The following is a 22,409-nucleotide window of genomic DNA, read 5'->3' as shown; positions in this document are numbered from 1 at the left end:
AAAGACAGAATAAACAGAAAATAAGATAGAACAAACGACTATTACCTATGGAAAGGGATGGAAAGGCCAAGCTATGATCATGTCACCTCTGGGCTGACAGCTCTGTCACCCACGTGTTCTATTTAAGAAATGCAGATAAAATCTATGTCTATTTAGTAGACGAACTGCAAGTTTCACTTGTGGCCAGGAGTACTTGCCCCTGCATCTCTCCCATAAAACAAGTATGTGTTTTTGGCCCCTGGCACCCTTGTTCAAATCTCAACTTTTGTCCTTGTTACCGTGCTGTAATTAGGGAATGCTGATGGAGCAGAAAGAGTAAGACTGAACATAAGGACATTATATAAACCAGGATTCACGGTGTTTGTTGTCTCGCCACCTGTACCTAAGGGCATCCTATCCTAAGTGTGTTCTCCTACCTTATCTTGCTCCTCTTCCTTCTTGCTTTATATTTGAAATAGCTTAAAACACACATACACACATGCATGCACACACACACACAAGTGTAACCTGAGCATCTTAATTTGGTCTGTGAGTCCTCTGGGATAGCTTGCCTGGTGGTGTACTTGGAGGGTACCAATGCTTCAAAGTAATTTCTCACACAGTGATTCATGTCAAGAGGGGCAATAGAGCATAGTTGTTAAGACCACTGTTTTTGCAGTCAGGCAGACCTGGCTTTGAATTACAGTTCTACTGTTTAAGAGCTACTTATACCCGGGCAACTTGCTTAATTCTCTGAGTCTTAATGTTTTCATTTCTAAAATGGAAATAACTTTCTGAAGATGAGGTTGTTAGAGTTAAATGAGCTATGTAAAGCTTATAGAAAAGTTCTTGGCACAATTGGTGATAGCTATTATTGTTGTTGTTAGTTCCACAATCCAGGTTTCACTGTTTATGTGCTGGCTATCTATATAGTTTGCAAATCTATAAAATAGTTATCTCAAATTTGCTCAGGTACAAAACATGGAGAAACATTCTTTGTGGAAAATGATGAAATACTACTATGTTAAATTTATAATACCAATGCAGAATTTCCTTCTAAGTCAGATAAGTTAGATACTATATAATAATATTAGAAATAGTAGAAGAGTAGTAACAGATAAAAAGTGTTCCTAGAAATTATATAAGAAAAACTTTGAGGAAATTCTATTCAGAGCTGTACTTTCATTATTTAATTTTGACAGTAGATAAAAATTCACCTAGTAAGAACACTGACACACTGCAGTATCATGAAATGTTGTCTGGGACAAAAGTTGTAAAAACTTGCCATCTAGAAAAAAAGGAAACCTGAAAGTAAATACTGCCTAATGAAAACCTCTAGATTACCTTTATAGTTTTTAACATCATTGAAAGATTAAAACAAATCCCTTTTAGAACATGGAAAGACTTCAAAAGTATAACACACCTATTTTTGTTGTTGTTTTCACATTTTTTGCTCCAAAAAAAGGAAATAACTTAAAACACAACCAACCAACCTCTCTGAATGCATGATGCCACGAATTCAAATTTCATTAGTAAAGCTGAGCATCACTTATCCATAACTTCCATATTCCATGGTATGGAAATGCAGATATTATTCTGAAAGGCTTGTAAAACATTAAAGGGCCACCTTCCAATAGTAAAAATATCCAAATAAAATAATTTAAAAAATAAACACAAGCATAAGTAGGAACCTTAAGATAAAAGAAATGGGTAATTCCAGAATGTTTTATGTAAAATGTTAAAAAAAAATTTTTTAAACCCCTACTGAGGTTGAACCCTGAGGCAAGATACTTCTCAATATCTTGCATATTGCTCTCATTTTTATCTACCTGTCCTCTTTTGAAAGGGAGTTGAAGGATGGTTGGGACAGCCCTGAAACATCTGCTGGATAAAAATAGAAACTGGTACCATAAGCCATAAAGGACAAGATAGTGATAAAACCTTCTGACCAAGAGGATAAGCACAGGATTATTATTATCTTCCAAATAACATTCATTTTAAAAGTTCTATGTGCTTTTACTTACTTCAGGGCTCAGGACTGCAGTGCTGTCACTTGGAACATCTTCTTCATATCCTTTATTATGAAAACTTTCTATTTCATGACCTGTGCTTCCTTCACTTGGACACTTGTTATATGAGCATCTTGGACTGTTGCTGCAGTGGGAAAATTCACATTTACTGTCCCCAATTTCTGAGGGTGTACATGAGAGATGGGGAGAACCACTGTCATCCTGATATGGTGGTGGCTGCAATTCATCCAGTGGGGGTGTTCTTCTCATTCTCTGAATGCAGTTTCCTGATAATGATTAAGAATCTGGTCACTGTTTCCAATTAGCCTCGACATGCAGTACAGTCCACAATAATTGTAATAACTTAAAAAAACTGGATTAAAATTCTGTGGCAAAGTAACTACTAGATTTACTAATGAGTTGTCTTCTTCCCTAGTTCAGATGCAGAAATCAAATAATCTGGTTTCCCATTCCTCTCCTCCTGCATAATAAGATCAGGAAAAATAAAAGTTATATAACGAGACCCTGTTTTATACTATAAAAATGGGAGAGCAAAAAATACTAGTGAAATTGATGATTTATTTAGGTCTTTCTTTCAAAACAATCCTAGAGCATACAAACTTCATTTATTCCCTTATGATCTGTGACCTCTCTAGCCACAATAGTAAAAGTATGGTAGGTGAAACAAATATAAACCTCATTTATTGTCTTCAATTACTGAGATGAACTTAAACTAGCATTCATCTTAGCAGAGTCGGAAACTATTTTTCCACATCTATCCTAGATCCAGAATCCTGGAATGGGTGCACTCTGAATGGAGGCCTAATTCCCCCATCCCCAGCAAAGCCTGAAGTCTGCATTCCACCCTGTCTGCATTATAAAGAGGCCACACCCTGCTCCACCACACCCTGAATCTGTATTCCTTCTAAAGTTATGGCTCCACCTTGTCCATAGCACACATCTCCACCTCCAGCAGTTAATTTGAAACTACATTTTCTTTCTCTCTTAAATTATGCTTTTAACTTTTACCGTAATGATTTATCTAAATAACTGAGAATAAACATGTCTGTGAACAGGATAGAGGTGGGGACAGGAGGGTATGTAAGGAAATAGAGTTCAGTATACAACTTAGGAATAGCTAAGTCTGTGTAGATAAATCCTGGACACAATAACAGATATTAAATATAAATACTGCTCATTTCTTCCTTTAATGGACTGTGACTCTCCTTTCTCAAAAGGGACTCTGAAAAAAGGTAGTTTGTATTGTAATTCTTATAATGGAGTTCAGTTCAAATGTTCAATAGGTCTTCTGTTCTTCCTTAGAAAAACTTTACATAAGAACTATAAAACTCATTGAAAAATTACTACAATGTCTGGTTCAAATGAAAAATATTGAACTTAGCATAGATTTACATATTTGCTCAGAAGGCCTAATTTTGTAAAAAGAAATTAAATGTCTCACCTACTGAGTCTAACATACCCACTTTAGAAAACATAAGCACAAAGTAGAAAAGTTAATGACTTAATATAGTTGAAGCTAAATTTGAGAAGATAGATTAAATAGATGGATTGCAAATAGTAGCTAATAAAACACAATAAACCAGATTTCAGAACAGGGCTTCCAGGAAAACTTTTGTTTTTCTGACAAAAGCAGGCAGACTCAACTGGCATGCCCCTTTTGTCCACTGGCCTTTCCCCCTCCTCCTGCTTGGAGGTGCTGCACTCATCTTGTAACCATGAAGTAACAAGCATGAGAATGAAAACTAAGAATAATGAAGAAGCATCTGAAAAATCACTAAGTAGCTATCTCCAAACTTCTTGATGCCTGAGACAAATAAATCCCTCTTTGTTAACAAAAACAGGGACTTCCCTGGCAGTCCAGTGGTTAAGACTCTGCGCTTCCACTGCAGGGGGCACGGATTCGATCCCTGGTCTGGGAACTAAGATCCCACATGCCTCGCAGCATGGCCAAAAAACAAAAAACACAACAAAACCTGATATTTGAATTTTCTGTTGTTTCTAAATATATTCTCTACTGATAGTTTTTAAATCACTAAAACAACATCTTCTCTCCCTTTAAAATGTATATTTAATCAGCCATTGAATTATAAGTTAAATTGTAATATCTAAATACTTACTGTACCATGAAGTCAATCAAAAAATTCCCAATGTAGTGGTTCTAAGAATCAGCATGCCATCTTTTCCTTTACCTTAATTTTTTCAAAAAGAGAGATGATCTTTCCAAGAAGTCTCTCAGCATATTACCCCACAGATCTCACTGGACAGAACTGGGTCACATGTCTATTTCTAAAGCCATCTGTGGTAGGGGGAATGTGATTACCATAAATGGTTTAGATTAATCAGAAGCCATCAAATTGAAGCTGGGGATGGGATCCATTTCACTGTTCATATCTATATGGAAAAGAGTAGATGCCACTCACCAAGAAAAAAGAAGACAGAAGACTCAAATTAGAAATGAAAGAAGAGAAATTACAATTGATACCACATATAGAAAGGATCATAAGAGGTTAGTATGAAAAATTATATACCAACAAATTGGACAACCTGGAGGAAATGGATAAATTCCAAGAAACATACAATCTACCAAGACCGAATCATGAATAAATAGAAAATCTGAACAAACCAATTACTAGTAAGGATATTGAATCAGTAATCAACTTCCCAACAAACAAAAGTCCAGGAGCAGATGGCTTCACTGGTGAATTCTATCAAACACTTAAAGAAGAATTAATACCAGTCCTTCTCAAACTCTTATAAAACACAGGTGAGGAGGGAACACTGGCAAACTCGTTTTACGAGGCCAGCATTACCCAAAGCCAGACAAGGACACTACAAAAAAAGAAAATTACAGGCCAATATTCCTGATGAATACAGATACAAAAGTCCTCAAAAAAATATTAATAAACTGAATTCAAGAATATATTAGGAGGATCATACATCATAATCAAGTAGGAGTTATTCCAGGGGATGGTTCAACATATGAAAACCAATCAATGTAATAAAAAACGTTAACAAAATGAAATATAAAAATAATATCATTTCAATAGATACAGAAAAAGCATTTTGCAAAATTCAACATTCATTCATGATAAAAACCCTCAACAAACTGGGTACAGAGGGAACATACATCAACGTAATAAAATCCATATATGAAAAGCCCACAGCTAGCATCATACTCAACAGTGAAAAGCTGAAAGCTTTTCCTCTAAGACTGGGAACAAGACAAGGATGCTGACTCTCACTGCTTTTATTCAACATGGTCCTGGAAGTCCTAGCTAGAGCAATTAGGCAAGAAAAAAAAAAGACACCCAAGTTGGAAAGGAAGAAGTAAAACTGTCTCTATTTGCAGATGACATAATATTATATACAAAAACCATCAGGAGTCCACCAAAGAGTCCATTATTGTTAGAGCTAATAAACATAATCAGTAAAGTTGGTGGATACAAAATCAATATAAAAAAATCAGTTGTGTTTTTATCAACTAACAATGAATTATCATAAAAAGAAATTAAGGGAAAAAAATCCCATTTACAATTGCATTAAAAAGAATAAAATACCAAGGAATAAATTTAACCAAGGAGGTGAAAAGACCTGTACACTAAAAACCGTAAGACACTGATGAAAGGAGTTGAAGACACAAATAAAAATGGAAAGATATTCTGTGCTCATGGATTGGAAGAATATTGTTAAAATGTTCATACTACCCAAAGCAATCTACAGATTCAATGCAATTGCTATCAGTATTCCAATGGCATTTTTTTTCATAGAAATAGAATAAAAAATTCTAAAATTTGTATGGAAACACAGAAGATTCCAAATAGCCAAAGCAATTTTGAAAAAGAGTATCACACATCCTGATTTGAAAGTGTATTACAAAGCTATAGTAATCAAAACAGTATGGTACTGGCAAAAGAGCAGACACATAGATCAAGAGAACAGAATAGAGAGCCCATAAATAAACCCACACATGTATGGTCAATTAATTTATGACAGGGGAGCCAAGAATATACAATGGGGAGAGGACAGTCTCTTCAATATATGGTGGTGGGAAAACTGAACGGCCACATGCAAAATAATGAAATTGAACTACTGTCTGACATCATATACATAAATCAACTCAAAACATAAGACCTGAAACCATAAAACTCCTAGAAGAAAACATAGTGGGTAAGCTCCTTGACATTGTTCTTAACAATATTTTTGATCTGACACCAAAAGCAAAGGCAACAAAAGCAAAAATAAACAAGTAGGATTATGTCAAACTAAACAGCTTCTGCACTGCAAACAATCAAGAAAATTAAAAGGACCTACAGAATGGTGGAAAATATTTGCAGATCATATATCTGATAAGGTGTTAATATCCAAAATACATAAAGAACTCACACAACTCAGTGAAAAAACAATCTGATTAAAAAATGGGTTGAGAAACTAAAAAATGTCTTTGGTAAAAACTTTCTTTTTCCAAAGAAGATATCCAAATGGCCAATAGGTACATGAAAAGGTGTTCAAACCACTAATCATCAGAGAAATGCAAATCAACCACAATGAGATATCAACTCACACCTGTCAGAATGGTTATTATCAAAAAGACAAGAGATAACAGGTGCTGGCTAGGATGTGGAGGAAAGGGAATCCTTGTGCACTGTTGGTAGGAGTGTGAACTGTTGAAGCTACTATGGAAAACAATATGGAGATTCCTCAAAAAAATTAAAAATAGAACTACCATATGATCCAGCATTTCCACTTCTGGGTATTTATCTGAAGGAAATGAAATCACTATCTTGAAAAGATATGTGCACTCCCATATTCACTGAAGTATTATTTATAATAGCTAAGACATGGAAACAACTTAAGTGTCCATCAGCGAATGAATGGATAAAGATAATGTGGTATATACACACAACAGACTATTATTCAGCCATAAAAATGAAGGAAATCCTACCATTTGTGACAACAGGGATGGACCTTGAGGACATTGTGCGAAGTGAAATAAGTCAGAAAGAGAAAGATAAATACTGTATGATGTCACTTATATCTAAAAAAACTGAATTCATAGATACGGAGAACAGTGGTGGTTGGCAAAAAAAGGCAGGGATGAGGGTGGGGGGGAAAGGGTGAAGGTGGTCAAAAGGTACAAACTTCCAGTTACAAGATAAATAAGTCCTGGGGATGTAATGTGTAGCACAGGGACTACAGTTACTACTACTGTGTTGTATATTTAAAATTGGTTGAGAGTAGAATAAAAGTAGATAAAAGTTCTTATCAGAAGAAAAAATCTGTAACTATGTGAAGTGACTGATGTTAACTAAACTTACTGTGATAAGCATTTTGCAATATTTACATATATCAAACCAGTATGTTGTACACCTTGGAATAATACAAAGTTGTATGTCAATTAAACCTCAATAAAACTGGGAAAAGTAAAAAAATGACTCAATATTTCTGTTCCAAAATACACTAATGGGAGTATAAAAATACACACACATTAAACAAAACAAAACAAAAAAGTAGATGCCTAAAGATTCCAAGCAGGAGAAAGATAAAGGATCCTTGCCCTCCTTATACATCAGTCTGGCAGTTGATTTCAGTTTTCATTTTTATTAAAATATCTTCTCTTTCTGTAGCTCTTTTTTCCACTTTAATAATCCTTCTCTGAACTTCCTTTTTATGTGGACAGCACGATACAATTTCTGTCTGGTGATTATGTTATACCTTACTTCCTTTGGTTTACTTTTAATGTATCAGGTCCCTGCCTAGTTGCCACCAACTATGGGACTTACACAGCTGAGCTCCAGTCGTCTGGCTCTCATTTAGATTTAGTGTAAATGTGCTCCGAAGACCAAGGCACAAGTTACCCCAAAGAAGTTTAGTGATATTTAAAGATGCTAAGTAGGTTCCATGGGTAGACTTCAATATTGTTTCTGGATTTGAGAGAGACAATTTTAAAGCTGTGAATTGGAATATATAAAATATTTTGGAACATATAAATGAGATATATATATATAATATACATAAACACTGGAATATATAAATTGTATATATGTAGGTTTATATAATTATATATTATTGTATAAATCCTCAAAGCTTTGAAAATAATATTAACACACTTTTCTCTTTCCTTTTCAGTTTACTCTTGCACTTTACTTTTCAAAGTGAAGAACACCAAATGTATCTGGAATATAAATTTCATGAAAAAGATAGTTATGAGGATTTCTCCTTTTTTAACTTTTGCAATAATATCCTTTTTCTCTAGTTGATAACTGCTTTATATTGTCTACACAGTGTAATTACTAAGAGTTGGCTTAAAATGAATTGCTATTGCAAACATTTTAAGACAATTGTTTTTATAAAATAACACAAGTTATGTCGGAGTTGTTAAATTACACTGTAAACATCCAGGCTTGGGAAGAAATTTTTTGTGGGGCTATCAAACACCAAAATGATGATGATGCCCTACTATTACTTTATCCCTCGTTTTACAACCAAATTTCATACCCTATTTTATGGAAATGATATATCCATAAAAGGGTTCATGCATGAATATATTTTAAGCATTTTAATTTTCCACTTGCATATTGCACAGTACCTACAAAACAAGACAAAGTATCTTCCTACTCTAGACAAAAACAGGATGCATGCATATCAGGAATATGACCTGTAGTTCTTAACATCATGTTTTAAGAGAGTGGTTTTCAGAGTTTGGGAACTGCAACTCTAAAAAGTGGTGAATATTCAACATCTGTAGAATTCATATTTCTTTTCAAATGCCTGGGGAAACTTGCCAAAATTGGTCATATACTGGGTAATAAATTAAGGCTCAACACACTTCTCAAAACTGGAAGTGTAAAAAGGATGTTATCTAACCACAGTGGAATTAAACTAGAAATCACAATCAAAAATATAACTAAAAAATCTATAGGTATCTAGATAAAATAACAAGAAATTAAGATGAACTTCTAAATTGCCCATGGATTAAAAAAGAAATCGTAATAGAAATTAGAAAACATATTGAAAATAATGATATTAAAAATAATCCACAGAAATACTTGTGGAAAAGTGAGAGAGCAGTAGTGTATATATAGACATATGAACACTACCAAATGTAAAATAGATAGCTAGTGGGAAGCAGTCGCGTAGCACAGGGAGATCAGCTCAGTGCTTTGTGACCAGCTAGAAGGGTGGGATAGGGAGGGTGGGAGGGAGGGAGATGCAAGAGGGAAGAGGTATGGGAACATATGTATATGTATAGCTGATTCACTTAGTTATAAAGCAGAAACTAACAACAACAACAAAAATACTTGTGGAATGTGGCTAAGAAGGATATTTACAGGCTTAAATGCATATGCCAGGGAGGGCAGGGGAGAGAGGAAGGCTGAAAACAATGATCTAAGTACCCATTTCAAGACGTTAAAAATTTTAAAAACATACAAGTGAAACTCAAACAAAGTAGGAGGAATGAAATTAGGAGCAGAAATCAAAAAGAGAAAACACGCATACAATAGAAAGCATCAGCAAACCAAAATAAAATTCACTGAGAACACTAATAAAATTAGTAAGCTGCTAGAAGAGACTAGTCAGGAACAAAAGAGAGATGGCATAAATTATTAATATCAAGAGTAAAAAGGAGGGCATCATTTCAAATCCTGTAGACATTAAAAAGATAGCAAGCTTTCCCTTTGTTCTTCCCTTCTTGGAAATTTATCAGTCCTAAAGCTCTTCAGTGGGGCAGAGGCAGGCAGTGGTCTGCCCTGGTGGTGGCACAAGAAGCCGCAGTGGCCCGGAGCCGTATGTCAGAGCACAAGTCGGGTGAGGAGGGCCTTCATTCAGGGAGAGGCCAGAAGTGAGGTGTCAGAGTACAAGGAGGGCAAAGAGGACATCCATACATGGGGCAGCACCATGCAGCATGATGGAACCCAATCTGGATGAGAAAGGCCCAGCATAGGGAACCAGAGCCTCAGCAGGATAAGAAGGTTCCCCAAGGACAGGAAGCCTAGTCTGGGGCAACAGAGCCCAAACAGAGTGAGGAGTGTGTCTACACCGAGGGAAGGGGAGCCAGAGCCTGAGTAGGATCAGAGCCATGGAGGGGGCACTGGTGTGGGCTGTCAAGCCCAGGAAGGCTGAGGAGGGCATCCACACAAACAGGTGGCCTGACACAGGCAAACCAGAACCTCAGTCGGATGGGGAGGGTATCCACGTGTGAGGAGAGCCTAGAGTGCGCTGTCTGAGTCCAAGTGGGAAAAGGGGAAGTCCTGCAGTATGGGGTCAGAACCCAAGCAGGAAGTCAGAGCTTAGGTAGGATGATGAGGACATTCAATGTCGGGCAAGCTGGCCTGGGCTGTCAGAGTCCATGTTCTGAGGGTTACAAGGACATCCAGGAGTGGAAAAGGCTGTATGTGATACTGGAACGTAAATGGGGTGAAAGGGGGATGTGTGCAGAGTGATGGGGAGTGGTGTGGTGGTGATTAAACAATATATAATGGTTAATGCGAGCCAGTTCTTTCAGTGTTTGAAAAGGGAGTTACAAATATGGAAAGGGAAAACACTAGAATAAACTCTGTGGTGTTGGATTAGAATGAAAAGATATCAGTGTGAACTCAGGTTGTTAGTAATAGGTAGAACTATAGTGTAAATATGCATATAATGTGTGTACACACACACACATTCCTGAGTATACTAGCTCTACCTGCTGAGAGGGCTTAAGAACAACACTTTGATAGCAATGAGCATACCTATTGCCCAGATGTTGGCTTTTCAATCAGTTCTTCACTAAAAGGAACCATGACTCCATGAAGAAATGGCTAATTCCAGGGCTGAGAAAAGGAAAATACAAGACAAGCCTAGACAAGCTTCTTGTGTTGAGAGTTAAGGACACACTCAAAGAATGATGGGGTCGTGTCAAAAGGACAAAGAAACCAGCTTGAAGGGGTTCACACTGACCAAATCCCACTAACAATTTGAGCTTCAAAATAAATAATTATAGTAACCGATTATAAGACATTGAGAAAAAGAGGAAACCATGAATCCATCTAGATATAAATATAAGAATAAACTGAAAGAATTTTGAGAAATACGTCATTTATGTAGTTAGAAATACATTCTGACAAAGGACTTAATTATCAAGAGTAACTTAGTAGAGAAGCCTGGTACACACCTCCTTAATGACGAGATCAAACTGAACATTCTGAGTAACGGGATAAATCAAAATTGTGCATTACCTGATAAGACGCAATGAGAGGAATATGGTACCACTTCCAGCTAGAGATGCATTACCTGAATCTAATTGTGAGGAATATCAGACAAACTTAGATATTCTAAAAAACAAGTGTAATCTCCAAAAGGGAATGACCGAAGAACTGTTCTAGACCGAGGGAGACTAACAAGACATGGTAACTAAATGCAAGGCATGATTTTGAACCAGATCCTTTTATAATGCACATTATTTGGACAACTGTTGACCTTGAGTGGGTTCCAAGAATTAAATGTTAAAAATATATCAGTATTAATGTCTTACTTTTGATGGTTGGATTACAGTTATGTAAGAGAATATTCTTACTTGTAAAAAATATACACTAATGTATTTGGGGGTAAAGAAGCATCAGATCAGCAAGCCATTTACCCTCAAATGACTCAAGGTGGTAAAAAGGACTGTAAAGTTGTTCTATAAATGCAAGATGGATTTAACATTAGAAAATTAATCTATCAAATTCACTGCATTTAAAGAATAAAAGTGGCTCCCTGACTTCAGACTATACTACAAAGCTACAGTAATCAAGACAGTATGGTACTTGCACAAAAACAGAAAGATAGATCAATGGAACAGGATAGAAAGCCCAGAGATAAACCCACGCACATATGGACACCTTATCTTTGATAAAGGTGGCAGGAATGTACAGTGGAGAAAGGACAGCCTCTTCAATAAATGGTGCTGGGAAAACTGGACAGGTACATGTAAAAGTATGAGATTAGATCACTCCCTAACACCATACACAAAAATAAGCTCAAAATGGATTAAAGACCTAAATGTAAGGCCAGAAACTATCAAACTCTTAGAGGAAAACATAGGCAGAACACTCTATGACATAAATCACAGCATGATCCTTTCTGACCCACCTCCTAGAGTAATGGAAATAAAAACAAAAATAAACAAATGGGACCTAATGAAACTTCAAAGCTTTTGCACAGCAAAGGAAACCATAATCAAGACCAAAAGACAACCCTCAGAATGGGAGAAAATATTTGCAAATGAAGCAAATGACAAAGGATTAATCTCCAAAATTTACAAGCAGCTCATGCAGCTCAATAACAAAAAAACAAACAACCCAATCCAAAAATGGGCAGAAGACCTAAATAGACATTTCTCCAAAGAAGATATACAGAATGCCAACAAACACATGAAAGAATGCTCAACATCATTAATCATTAGAGAAATGCAAATCAAAACTACAATGAGATATCATCTCACACCAGTCAGAATGGCCATCATCAAAAAATCTAGAAACAATAAATGCTGGAGAGGGTGTGGAGAAAAGGGAACACTCTTGCACTGCTGGTGGGAATGTGAATTGGTTCAGCCACTATGGAGAACAGTATGGAGGTTCCTTAAAAAACTACAAATAGAATTACCATACGACCCAGCAATCCCACTACTGGGCATATATCCTGAGAAAACCAAAATTCAAAAAGAGTCATGTACCAAAATGTTCATTGCAGCTCTATTTACAATAGCCCGGAGATGGAAACAACCTAAGCGCCCATCATCGGATGAATGGATAAAGAAGATGTGGCACATATATACAATGGAATATTACTCAGCCTTAAAAAGAAATGAAATTGAGCTATTTGTAATGAGATGGATAGACCTAGAGTCTGTCATACAGAGTGAAGTAAGTCAGAAAGAAAAAGACAAATACCGTATGCTAACACATATATATGGAATTTAAGGGGAAAAAAAATGTCATGAAGAACCTAGGGGTAAGACAGGAATAAAGACGCAGACCTACTGGAGAACGGACTTGAGGATATGGGGAGGGGGAGGGGTGAGCTTTGACAAGGCGAGAGAGAGTCATGGACATATACACACTAACAAACGTAGTAAGGTAGATAGCTAGGGGGAAGCAGCCGCAAGGCACAGGGATATTAGCTCGGTGCTTTGTGACAGCCTGGAGGGGTGGGATAGGGAGAGTGGGAGGGAGGGAGACGCAAGAGGGAAGACATATGGGAACATATGTATATGTATAACTGATTCACTTTGTTATAAAGCAGAAACTAACACACCATTGTAAAGCAATTATACCCCAATAAAGATGTTTAAAAAAAAAAAAAAAAAAAAAAAAAAAAGAATAAAAGTAACATGATAATTGTTAACAGATTTTGGTTTTTTTACTTATCCAGCTTTAATAATTATTAAAAATTGTACCACTGTATTTCATTTACGCCTTCCATTTTCCACACACATCCTTTCTGGATTATTTTAAAGTAAAGATTTTAAAAAGCATTTGATGAAATTAATTATCCATTCATGATAAAAAATCTCTGTGCAAACAAGGAATTGAAGGCAATTTATTTTAACTCATAAAGGGTATCTTTGAAAGTCCTATAGCAAACAACAAATTTACTGGTGAAATGTTGAAAACTTTACCCCCGAGATCAGGAATGAGACAAGGATGCCTTTTATCACCACCTCTATTCAGCAATGTACTGGAGGTCCTAGCCAGTGTAATAAGGTGAGAAAAAGAAGATGTAAAGGGATTGGAAAGAAAGAAATAAAACTGTCACTACTCTTAGATGATGACTGTGATGTAGAAATCGCAAAATAATTTAGAGATAAGCTATTAGAGTTAGTGAGCATATTTAGTAAGGACACTGGATACAAGATTAATATTTAAAAAATCAATTGAATCTCTACATACACACAATGAACAATTAGAAAGTGAAATTTAAAACCAATTCCACATATATTATTAGCATCAGATAATATCAAATATCTAAGAGTAAATTTCAGAAATCACCTTGCTGCTCTTTTTCCAGTTCTTGGGTTTACAGTTAGAATGTGTACTCTGAGCAATTGGCAGAATCCACACTTTGGCTTTCCAAGCAGCGTCTATATGTTACAGGAAGGGACAATTGGAAACACTGCAGTTTCCTTTCTCCAGCAACAAGACATCCCAAGGGAAAAGCAGAGATTAGTCTCAGTCAGAGACTTGAGAATTGCAGGTTTGGTGACTGCCTTCACTAGTTTGGCCTCTACAAAAATTAACAGGCTTGAAAATTAATGGCAGATTATCATAAAGTTACTTAGAGGATGACCTAACTGGAGCTGCCACTCCAGATGGAGCCTCCTTACTGAGCAAATTAACACAGCCTTGGTATTTGATATGTAGCTTTAATTTAGCAAATGCTTTTCCCTTCATAATAATCCAGAGAGAACAAAAGCAACAGGTTATTTACATGTGGTAAGGACAGATACGTCTACTGCCCTGCTTCAGGGAAACATAATAAAATATTCTTGCTCTATGCCGTGATCTGCTTTTGCAGAGACTTTGGCTGCCTCCACATTCCACGCTCCATCTCCTTGATCCTGCTCTAGAAGACAGCAATCTATTAGGATTTGTAAGAGTAGAAGAGTTGACAGATGAAGTTTCTTGGTAAATACACATGTGTAACAGAAGTGAGGACTAAATCTTAAGAAAACACAGGGCTTGCCTCCTCAATAAAGTTCTTGAGGATCCAGGGTATGCTAGAATATTCCTCTCAAAGTCAAAGAGAATTTGCTACCCCTTGTCTGCCTCCAACTAAGAAGGAGACAAAAAGTTTGGTTGGCCACTTTAAACTTTGAGAGCAGCATGTTCCATAACTGAATGTATAGCTCTGATCCATTTATAAGGTAAAATAAAAAGCTATTAGCTTTGAGTAGCACCCGGAGCAAGATAAGTCTCTCCAGATGATCCAGGCACAGTAGCATAAGCGCTACACGTAACCTTTAAGACTCAGCAAACCAAATGGTCTTCAAATGTCTGCAGTAGGTCATGATGCTTAAAAGTATCATTGAGAAGTTCTGATGGTAGAATTGCATTGGAGGCCTTTAGATATTTTTAATTATGATGTTTTCGTATCTCCAAACACATTTTATTAGAAGACAGAGTTCAGATTATTTTTGCACCATGCCTTGAAACCCTAATCTTTCTTACTTTATTTCCCTGGTAGCTTGAAATAATTCCTGATTCAAACCATACTTCGCATGTAGCTACTGACTTTCTAACAGTACAATCTTACTCAGCACATCTACTTTCTGAGTCAAAAATCAATTCCTTGCCTCTCATTTCTTGACTCTTAGGTTTTGATAAAAGATCATACTCACTTCCACAAGTGAAATGAAAAGTGGTTTGTTGTTGAGAAACAGCTCCTGACCAAATATTAGTGTCAAACAGAGACTAACTGGAAGATCAAGGGACACCAGGTAGCAACGTGATCCAACCTGTCCAGTATGAAGCAGATGGCATGTGATCACCTAGCTATTGAGTTACGAATGTCAAGTTGTACTCCACCATCAAGGGGAATTGGCAGATCTTGCATGAGGACTAAGTAGGCTCTGAAGGCACAGGGAGGTATGATAGTTACTCGTGCCGTATCTTGCTTCACCTGCATGCACAGTCTCAAAGTATGCTATGACTACTTAACTGAGGGTTAAAAAATTATGTCTAATGATATGCCCCAAACCAGCAGAACTGGAATTTTCTGGTATTATATAGGATTATAATCTTTATAATCTTTCAGAGGTGGCCCTGAAAGATAAGAAAAAAGGAAACTCTTCTCAGCGGATAGAATTTGTAGCAGTCCGTTTGGTTTTCAACTTTGCTTAGAATAAAAGTTGGCCTCAATTAGTGGGTCCGGCCGGATGTAAGAACTTAGGAGAAGAAAGACTGGCAGACCTAGAATGGCTCTTGTGCCTGAAAATATTTACATTTCCAATACAGTTTAAAACACAAATATGCAGCAGATAACATGATTTCTAAAATTTAACCTCACATATTCGAATTCTTTCCCAGATTGAAGAAGTTTCTAAGTTGTATAACAACTGCATTACTTGACTTTTTTGCTCTGCTCCTTAGATTGGAATTCCTAGTTTTATCCAATAGGATTTAAAATATAAACATTTCACATTAACTCTCTCCTAGCCTTCTCAGTTGTATTCATCACCTACCCCCCAAATGTATCCACCCTCCTCCCAAATACACACATCCATGCATGTAGATTAGCCTAAGTGTTCCTACTAAATATTTCTACAACACACTTTGCTTCTATCGTGTACACTGTATTGTATTTATCTGTTCAGATATTATGAACTGTGAGCTCCCTGAGAGAGCAGGTACTGTCTCTTTCACCTTCGTACCTGCAGTGCCTAGCAACACAAAGCTTGAAACACAGTATATTACCTTAAACATTTTTGTTGTTTAATGGGCAAAATAATTGTTGCAGAGGGATCTCAATGTGACCCAAACCTAACTGGCAAGGCAGTGAGACTTCTGGGTTTACAGACCATGAACTCAAACTGTATTTTCTGTTTTAACATTAAGGAAATAAAAGAATTGCCGATATTACAAGATGTCACTAACTGTCCAACATTTTAGAACTCTTCTAATTAAAGCATGTCACATTATTTCTGTGAACAAGAACTAGAGTCTAAGCAGGCCAAAACAGTCATCTGAGCTGAGGAGGCAGCTGAAGTGTGAAGTTTGAAGTGAAGGATTTGAGGCAGCTGAAGTGGCTGGAAATGGTGGGGCAGGGCACTGAAAAGGAGAAAGCTGTGCAGAGAACGGGGCCTCCAAAGTCTGTGTGGACGACCCCAGTGAGTCTGTGACCAAGAGTGAGCTGTACATGTGCAAAGACAGACCACCCAAGGCTTACCAGGTAGCAGTAACAGAGGTATTAGAAGCCAATCAGTGCTAGGGGGAATTCAGAGTGCCTTCCCATAATGGTTAGTTAGAGGATTACAATTAAGTCCTCCATTTTAAAAATCCTCTTTATTGTGGTATCATTTGTAGACAATAAAATCCAGCCATTTTGATGTACCCTTCAATGAGTTTTGACAAATGCATATAGTTCTGTAACCACCACCACAAAGGAGATTTAGAATGTCTCCATTCCCCTAAAGTTTTCTCATGTCCCTTGGTCTCCCACAAGTTTTGCCACAGGCCAACCACTGATCTGCTTTCCTTCACTATAGTTATGCCTTTTACAGGATATCATATAAATGGACTCATACAGTATATAGTCCTTTGTATCTGGCATCTTTTACTTCCTGCAAATGCTTCTGAGGTTCAACTATGTTTTTGCATCTATCAGAAGTTTGTTACTTTTTGTTAATCTGTATTCTACTGTAGGGATACAATTTATCTTTCCAAACTGTTTCCCAATTGGCTCTACCATTTTGCATTCAAACTGCAATGCATAAGAGTTCCATTTATTCCACATCCTCACCAATATTTGGTACTGATAGTCTTTTAAATTTTAAGCATTTCACTGGCTGTGTAGTGATATCTCATTGTGGTTTTAGTTTGTGTTTCCCTAAATGACTAATGATTTGAGCATCTTTTCATGCATTTATTGCAAACGAGAAATTCATTACCAAGAGAGAAAAAGTACTGAATCTCTGAATATAATTGTGAATTTCTATTTCTCCTTTGCAATACATTTAAGATATTTTGTCCAAGTCTGTGGCTTGCCTCTTCATTTTATTAATAGTAGCTTTTGAAGAGCAAAAGTTTTAATGTAGTCACAGTCATTCCAATTTTCTTCTATGATTCATGCCTTTTGATTCCTATCAATGAAATCTTTGCATAATGCAAAGTCACAAAGATTATCTATGTCTTCTCTAGTAATTAAATAAGTTTTACCATTTACATTTATGACCTATCTAGAATTAATTTTTGTGTATGGTGTGAAGCAAGGATTGGTGTTTATTATTTTTTCCATATGGATATCCAGTTGTTCCTAAACGACTTACTGAAAGACTTTTTTCCTCATTGAATTACCTGGGCACCTTGTTGAAAATAATTGTCATATATATGTGAGTCTGCATTCTAGACTCTTCTGTTTCACTTAATTATATGTCTATCCTTGTGCCAATACCACACTTCCTTGATTACTGTGGCTTTACACTAAATCCTGAGATCAGGTAGTGTAAGCCCTTTAACTTTGCTCTTCTTTTCCACAACAGTTTTGACTATTCTATGCCCCTTTCATTTCCATAAATATTTTAGTCTGTCATATGCTACAAATAAAAAAAGGCCTGGTGGAATTTTAATGGAGATCATATTTAATCTACAGATCAATTTGAGGAGAATAAACATCTTCACAATATTGAATCTTCCAATCAATTAACATGCTATACCACTACATTTAATTCTTGTTTACAGTCTCTTAACAATGTTTTGTAGTTTTCAGTGTCTTGCTTATTACTCTTATTCCTAAGGATTCGGTTTTATGATACTACTATAAATGATATTGTTTTAAAAATCATATTTCCCAATTGTTTTTGCTAATATATAGAAATACATTTGATATTTGTATATTGACCTGGTATCCTAAAAATTCCTTGTAAATTCCTTAGAAATTTCTATATAATCATATCTGCAAGTAAAGATAGTTTGACTTCTTCCTTTCCAAGCTCTATGACTTTTTTTCCCCTTGCCTTGTTGTTCTAGCTAGACTCTCAATTAAAAACACTAAATAGAGGCAGTGAGAGTGGAAATTCTTGTCATATACTGGATTTTACCAAAAAAAAAAAGAGCATTCAATATTTCACCACTAAATATTATTAGCCTTGTGGGATTTTAAAATTTTGTTATTTTTTAGAGCCTGTAATCAGAGATTGAAAAAGTTTGATGGAAGGTTTTTATCATGAATCGAAGTTGAATATAGTCAAAAACATTTCTCCATCAAGTGTATTTGGCTACTTCTGAGTGGAGTGTTCTATCAATGTCAACAAAAAAAAAACTGGTTGATTTTGTGGCTGAAGTCTTCTGCATCCTTATTGATTTTCAGTCTACTTCTCTTATTCATTACCAAGAGAAGTACTGAATCTCTGAATATAATATAATTGTGAATTTCTGTTTCTCCTTTGCTTCAAGTTTATTGAAGCTGTTATTTAGGATTATTATGCCTTCTTGATGAATTGACTCAAATTCTTGTGGAAATGTCCCTTTTATCCCTGATAATAATACTTATTCTAAAGTCTTCTTTGATATTAATACAGCCTTCTCAGCTTCCTCTGAATTCATGTTTGCATGGTAGGTATATCATTTTTTTCTATCCTTTAACTTTTAAATTATCTATGCCTTTATATTTACATTAGGTTTCTCACACACAATATATGTTTGAATATAGCTTTAAAAAAACTCATCTGACAATATTTGCCTTTTAATTGGCATATTTAAATCATTTAGATTTAGCGTAATTATCAAAATCAAGGACTAACAAGCTTTCTCTAACAGACCACACAAAATAAATATTTTAGACTTTGTAGGCCACATATAGTGTCTACCACACATTCTCTGTGTGTGTTTAATAATACTTTAAAACTGGAAAAATCTGGTATATACATACAAGAGAATATTATTCAGCCATAAAAAGGGATGATGTACAGCAGAAACTAACACAACATTGTAAAGCAACTATACTCCAGTAAAAATCAATTTTAAAAAACCTGATAATATCAAATGCTGGTGAGGATGTGGAGCAACAAGAACTCTCATTCATTGCTGGTGGGACTGCAAAATGGCTACAATCATTTTAGTTGACAATTCCTTACAAAGCTGAACATAGTCTTACCTTACAATCCGGCAACTGCGCTCCTAGATAGTTACCCAACTGAGTTGAAAATGTATGTCTGTGCAAAAATCTGTGCATGAATGTTTATATCAGCTTTATTCATAATCACCCAAAACTGGAAGCCATCAATATGTCTTCAATAAGTGAATGGATAAACAAACTATGGTACATCTATACAATGTAATATTATTTAGTTATAAAAAGAAAGGAGCTATCAAGCCATGAAAAGACATGGAGGAACCTTGAATGCATATTGGTAAGTGAAAGAAGCCAGTCTGAAAAGGCTACATACTGTTGATTTCAACTTTATGACATTTTGGAACAGACAAAACTATAGAGACAATAAAATGTCATTGGTTGCCAAGGATTCCAAGGGAGGGAGGTATGACACGAATAGGTTGAACACAGAATTTTCAGGGTGCTGACACTGTTCTGTATAAAACTAATGGTGGATACATGTTATTATGCATTTTTCAAAACCCCTATAACTGTACAACACAAAGAACAAAACAATGTAATTATTGACTATAATTAATAATAATGTTTCAATATTGGCTCATTTATTTTAACAAATGTACCACACTAATACAAGATATTAATAATAGGTCAAACTTTGTGTGGGAATAAAGGGTTAAGGGGTGGGAGTGGGGTAAGTATATGGAATTCTATGTGCTATCAGCTCAATTATTCTATAAATCTAAAAATATTTTTAAAAAAGGGATGAAATTCTGATATTTGCTATAACATGAAAGAATCTTGAAGACATTATGTTAAGTGAAATAAACCAGACAAAAGAAGGACAAATATTGTATGTTTCCACTTTTATGAGTTACTTACAGTTGTCAGCTCATAGAGACAGAAAAGATAATGGTGATTGGCAGGATCTTGGGGGATGGGCAATGGAGAGTTACAGTTTAATGGGTACAGAGTTTCAGTTTGGGAAGATGAAAAGGTATGGATGGTGGTGATGGTGATGTGAATTTACTTAGTGTCACTGAACTGTACGCTTAAAACGTTTAAAATGGTAAATTTTGTTACATATATTTTTCATAATTAAGAAAAAAGTAAAAGTCATTTTTAGCTTACAGGCCATACAAAAACAGGTTGCATGCCAAATTTGGTTCATGGGGAATAGTTTGTCAATACCTCATCTATATAGTTAAGTACAAATCTACCCTCCTGTAATTTGTTTTTTATTTGCCCTAACTATTCTTTGTTCGTTTTTCTTCCTTTTCTGACTTCTTTTAGATTGAGTACTTTTATAATTCAATTCTCTCACCATTAGCTTATTAGCCTTAAGTTTTGCTTTATTTTCCAGTGGTTCTTCTAGGATTTATACAATATATATCTTTAACTTATCACAATCTATCTTCAAATAATTTCATATATAACACAAAAATCTTAAAACAGAATACTTTTCCTCCCACTTTTTGTGCTATTTTCATATATTTTTACTTCTACATACATACTTTGGTTTTACCTAGTAATCAATATTAATGAAGACCCTAAGTTACCATTAACTTAAAGATTTAGCGTATTTATTTTGTGTGGTCTGTTAGAGAAAGCTTGTTAGTCCTTGATTTTGATAATTACGCTAAATCTTAAGTTACCATTAATTAAAGATTCAATTAAACTACATATAAAATACAAATCAGAAAGATTTCCATTAAAAAAATTAAAGAATTATCATGCTTAAGGAAAGAACTCCCAGCTATCTTTGAGGAATATAGATAGCTTGGGACACATAGTATTTATATTACATTACATCAGATTACATAGTATTTATATTTATGTTACATCAGAGATGCAACAAATCTATTAGAGTAGAGCTGACTTTATTTCCAAGTGCAAAGTTTAGACATTCAGTACTTTCTCAAGTGTCCAGCATATTACATGCTCCTAAAATTTTATATGTTCATGTCAATCAGCACATAAAATATGATTATCAGTAAATGGAGGTAAAAAATTAATACAACTGTATTATAAAATCCTATCTGGCAGTCCCTCCCATCAGGAAACCTCCACAAGCCTCTTAGATAGCCTCATCCACCAGAGGGCAGACAAGAGAAGCAAGAAGAACTACAATCCTGCAGCCTGTGGAACAAAAACCACATTCATAGAAAGACAGACAAGATGAAAAGGCAGAGCGCTATGTCCCAGATGAAGCAACAAGATAAAACCCCAGAAAAACAACTAAATGAAGTGGAGATAGGCAACCTTCCAGAAAAAGAATTCAAAATAATGATAGTGAAGATGATCCAGAACCTCGGAAAAACAATGGAGGCAAAGATTGAGAAGATGTAAGAAATGTTTAACGAAGACCTAGAAGAATTAAAGAACAAACAAACAGATGAACAATACAATAACTGAAATGAAAAATACACTAGAAGGAATCAATAGCAGAGTAACTGAGGCAGAAGAACGGATAAGTGACCTGGAAGACAGAATAGTGGAATTCACTGCAGTGGAACAGAACAAAGAAAAAAGAATGAAAACGAATGAAGACAGCCTAAGAGACCTGTGGGACAACATTAAACGTGACAACATTCGCATTATAGCAGTCCCACAAGG

At 35.6% G+C, this 22,409-nt stretch overlaps 1 protein-coding gene across 2 annotated transcripts in view; it reads right to left on the bottom strand.

Annotated features, from left to right (window-relative positions):
* Nucleotides 1–22,409, bottom strand: part of SYT14 (synaptotagmin 14) — a 226,685-nt gene that overhangs the window by 72,502 nt on the left and 131,774 nt on the right. For both annotated transcript variants that reach the window (XM_029230413.1, XM_029230414.1), the window contains one exon: nt 2,004–2,275. In XM_029230413.1, coding sequence (XP_029086246.1) covers nt 2,004–2,275 — 272 coding nt within the window. The remainder of the gene's footprint in view (nt 1–2,003; nt 2,276–22,409) is intronic.

The sequence above is a fragment of the Monodon monoceros genome, unplaced genomic scaffold, assembly GCF_005190385.1.
Source record: "Monodon monoceros isolate NGI ecotype Baffin Bay Population unplaced genomic scaffold, NGI_Narwhal_1 Super_Scaffold_18, whole genome shotgun sequence".
In the NCBI taxonomy this organism is placed as follows: domain Eukaryota; kingdom Metazoa; phylum Chordata; class Mammalia; order Artiodactyla; family Monodontidae; genus Monodon; species Monodon monoceros.
The sequence above is the reverse complement of the archived record's forward strand: the minus strand, read 5'-3'. Positions and strand labels throughout refer to the sequence as shown.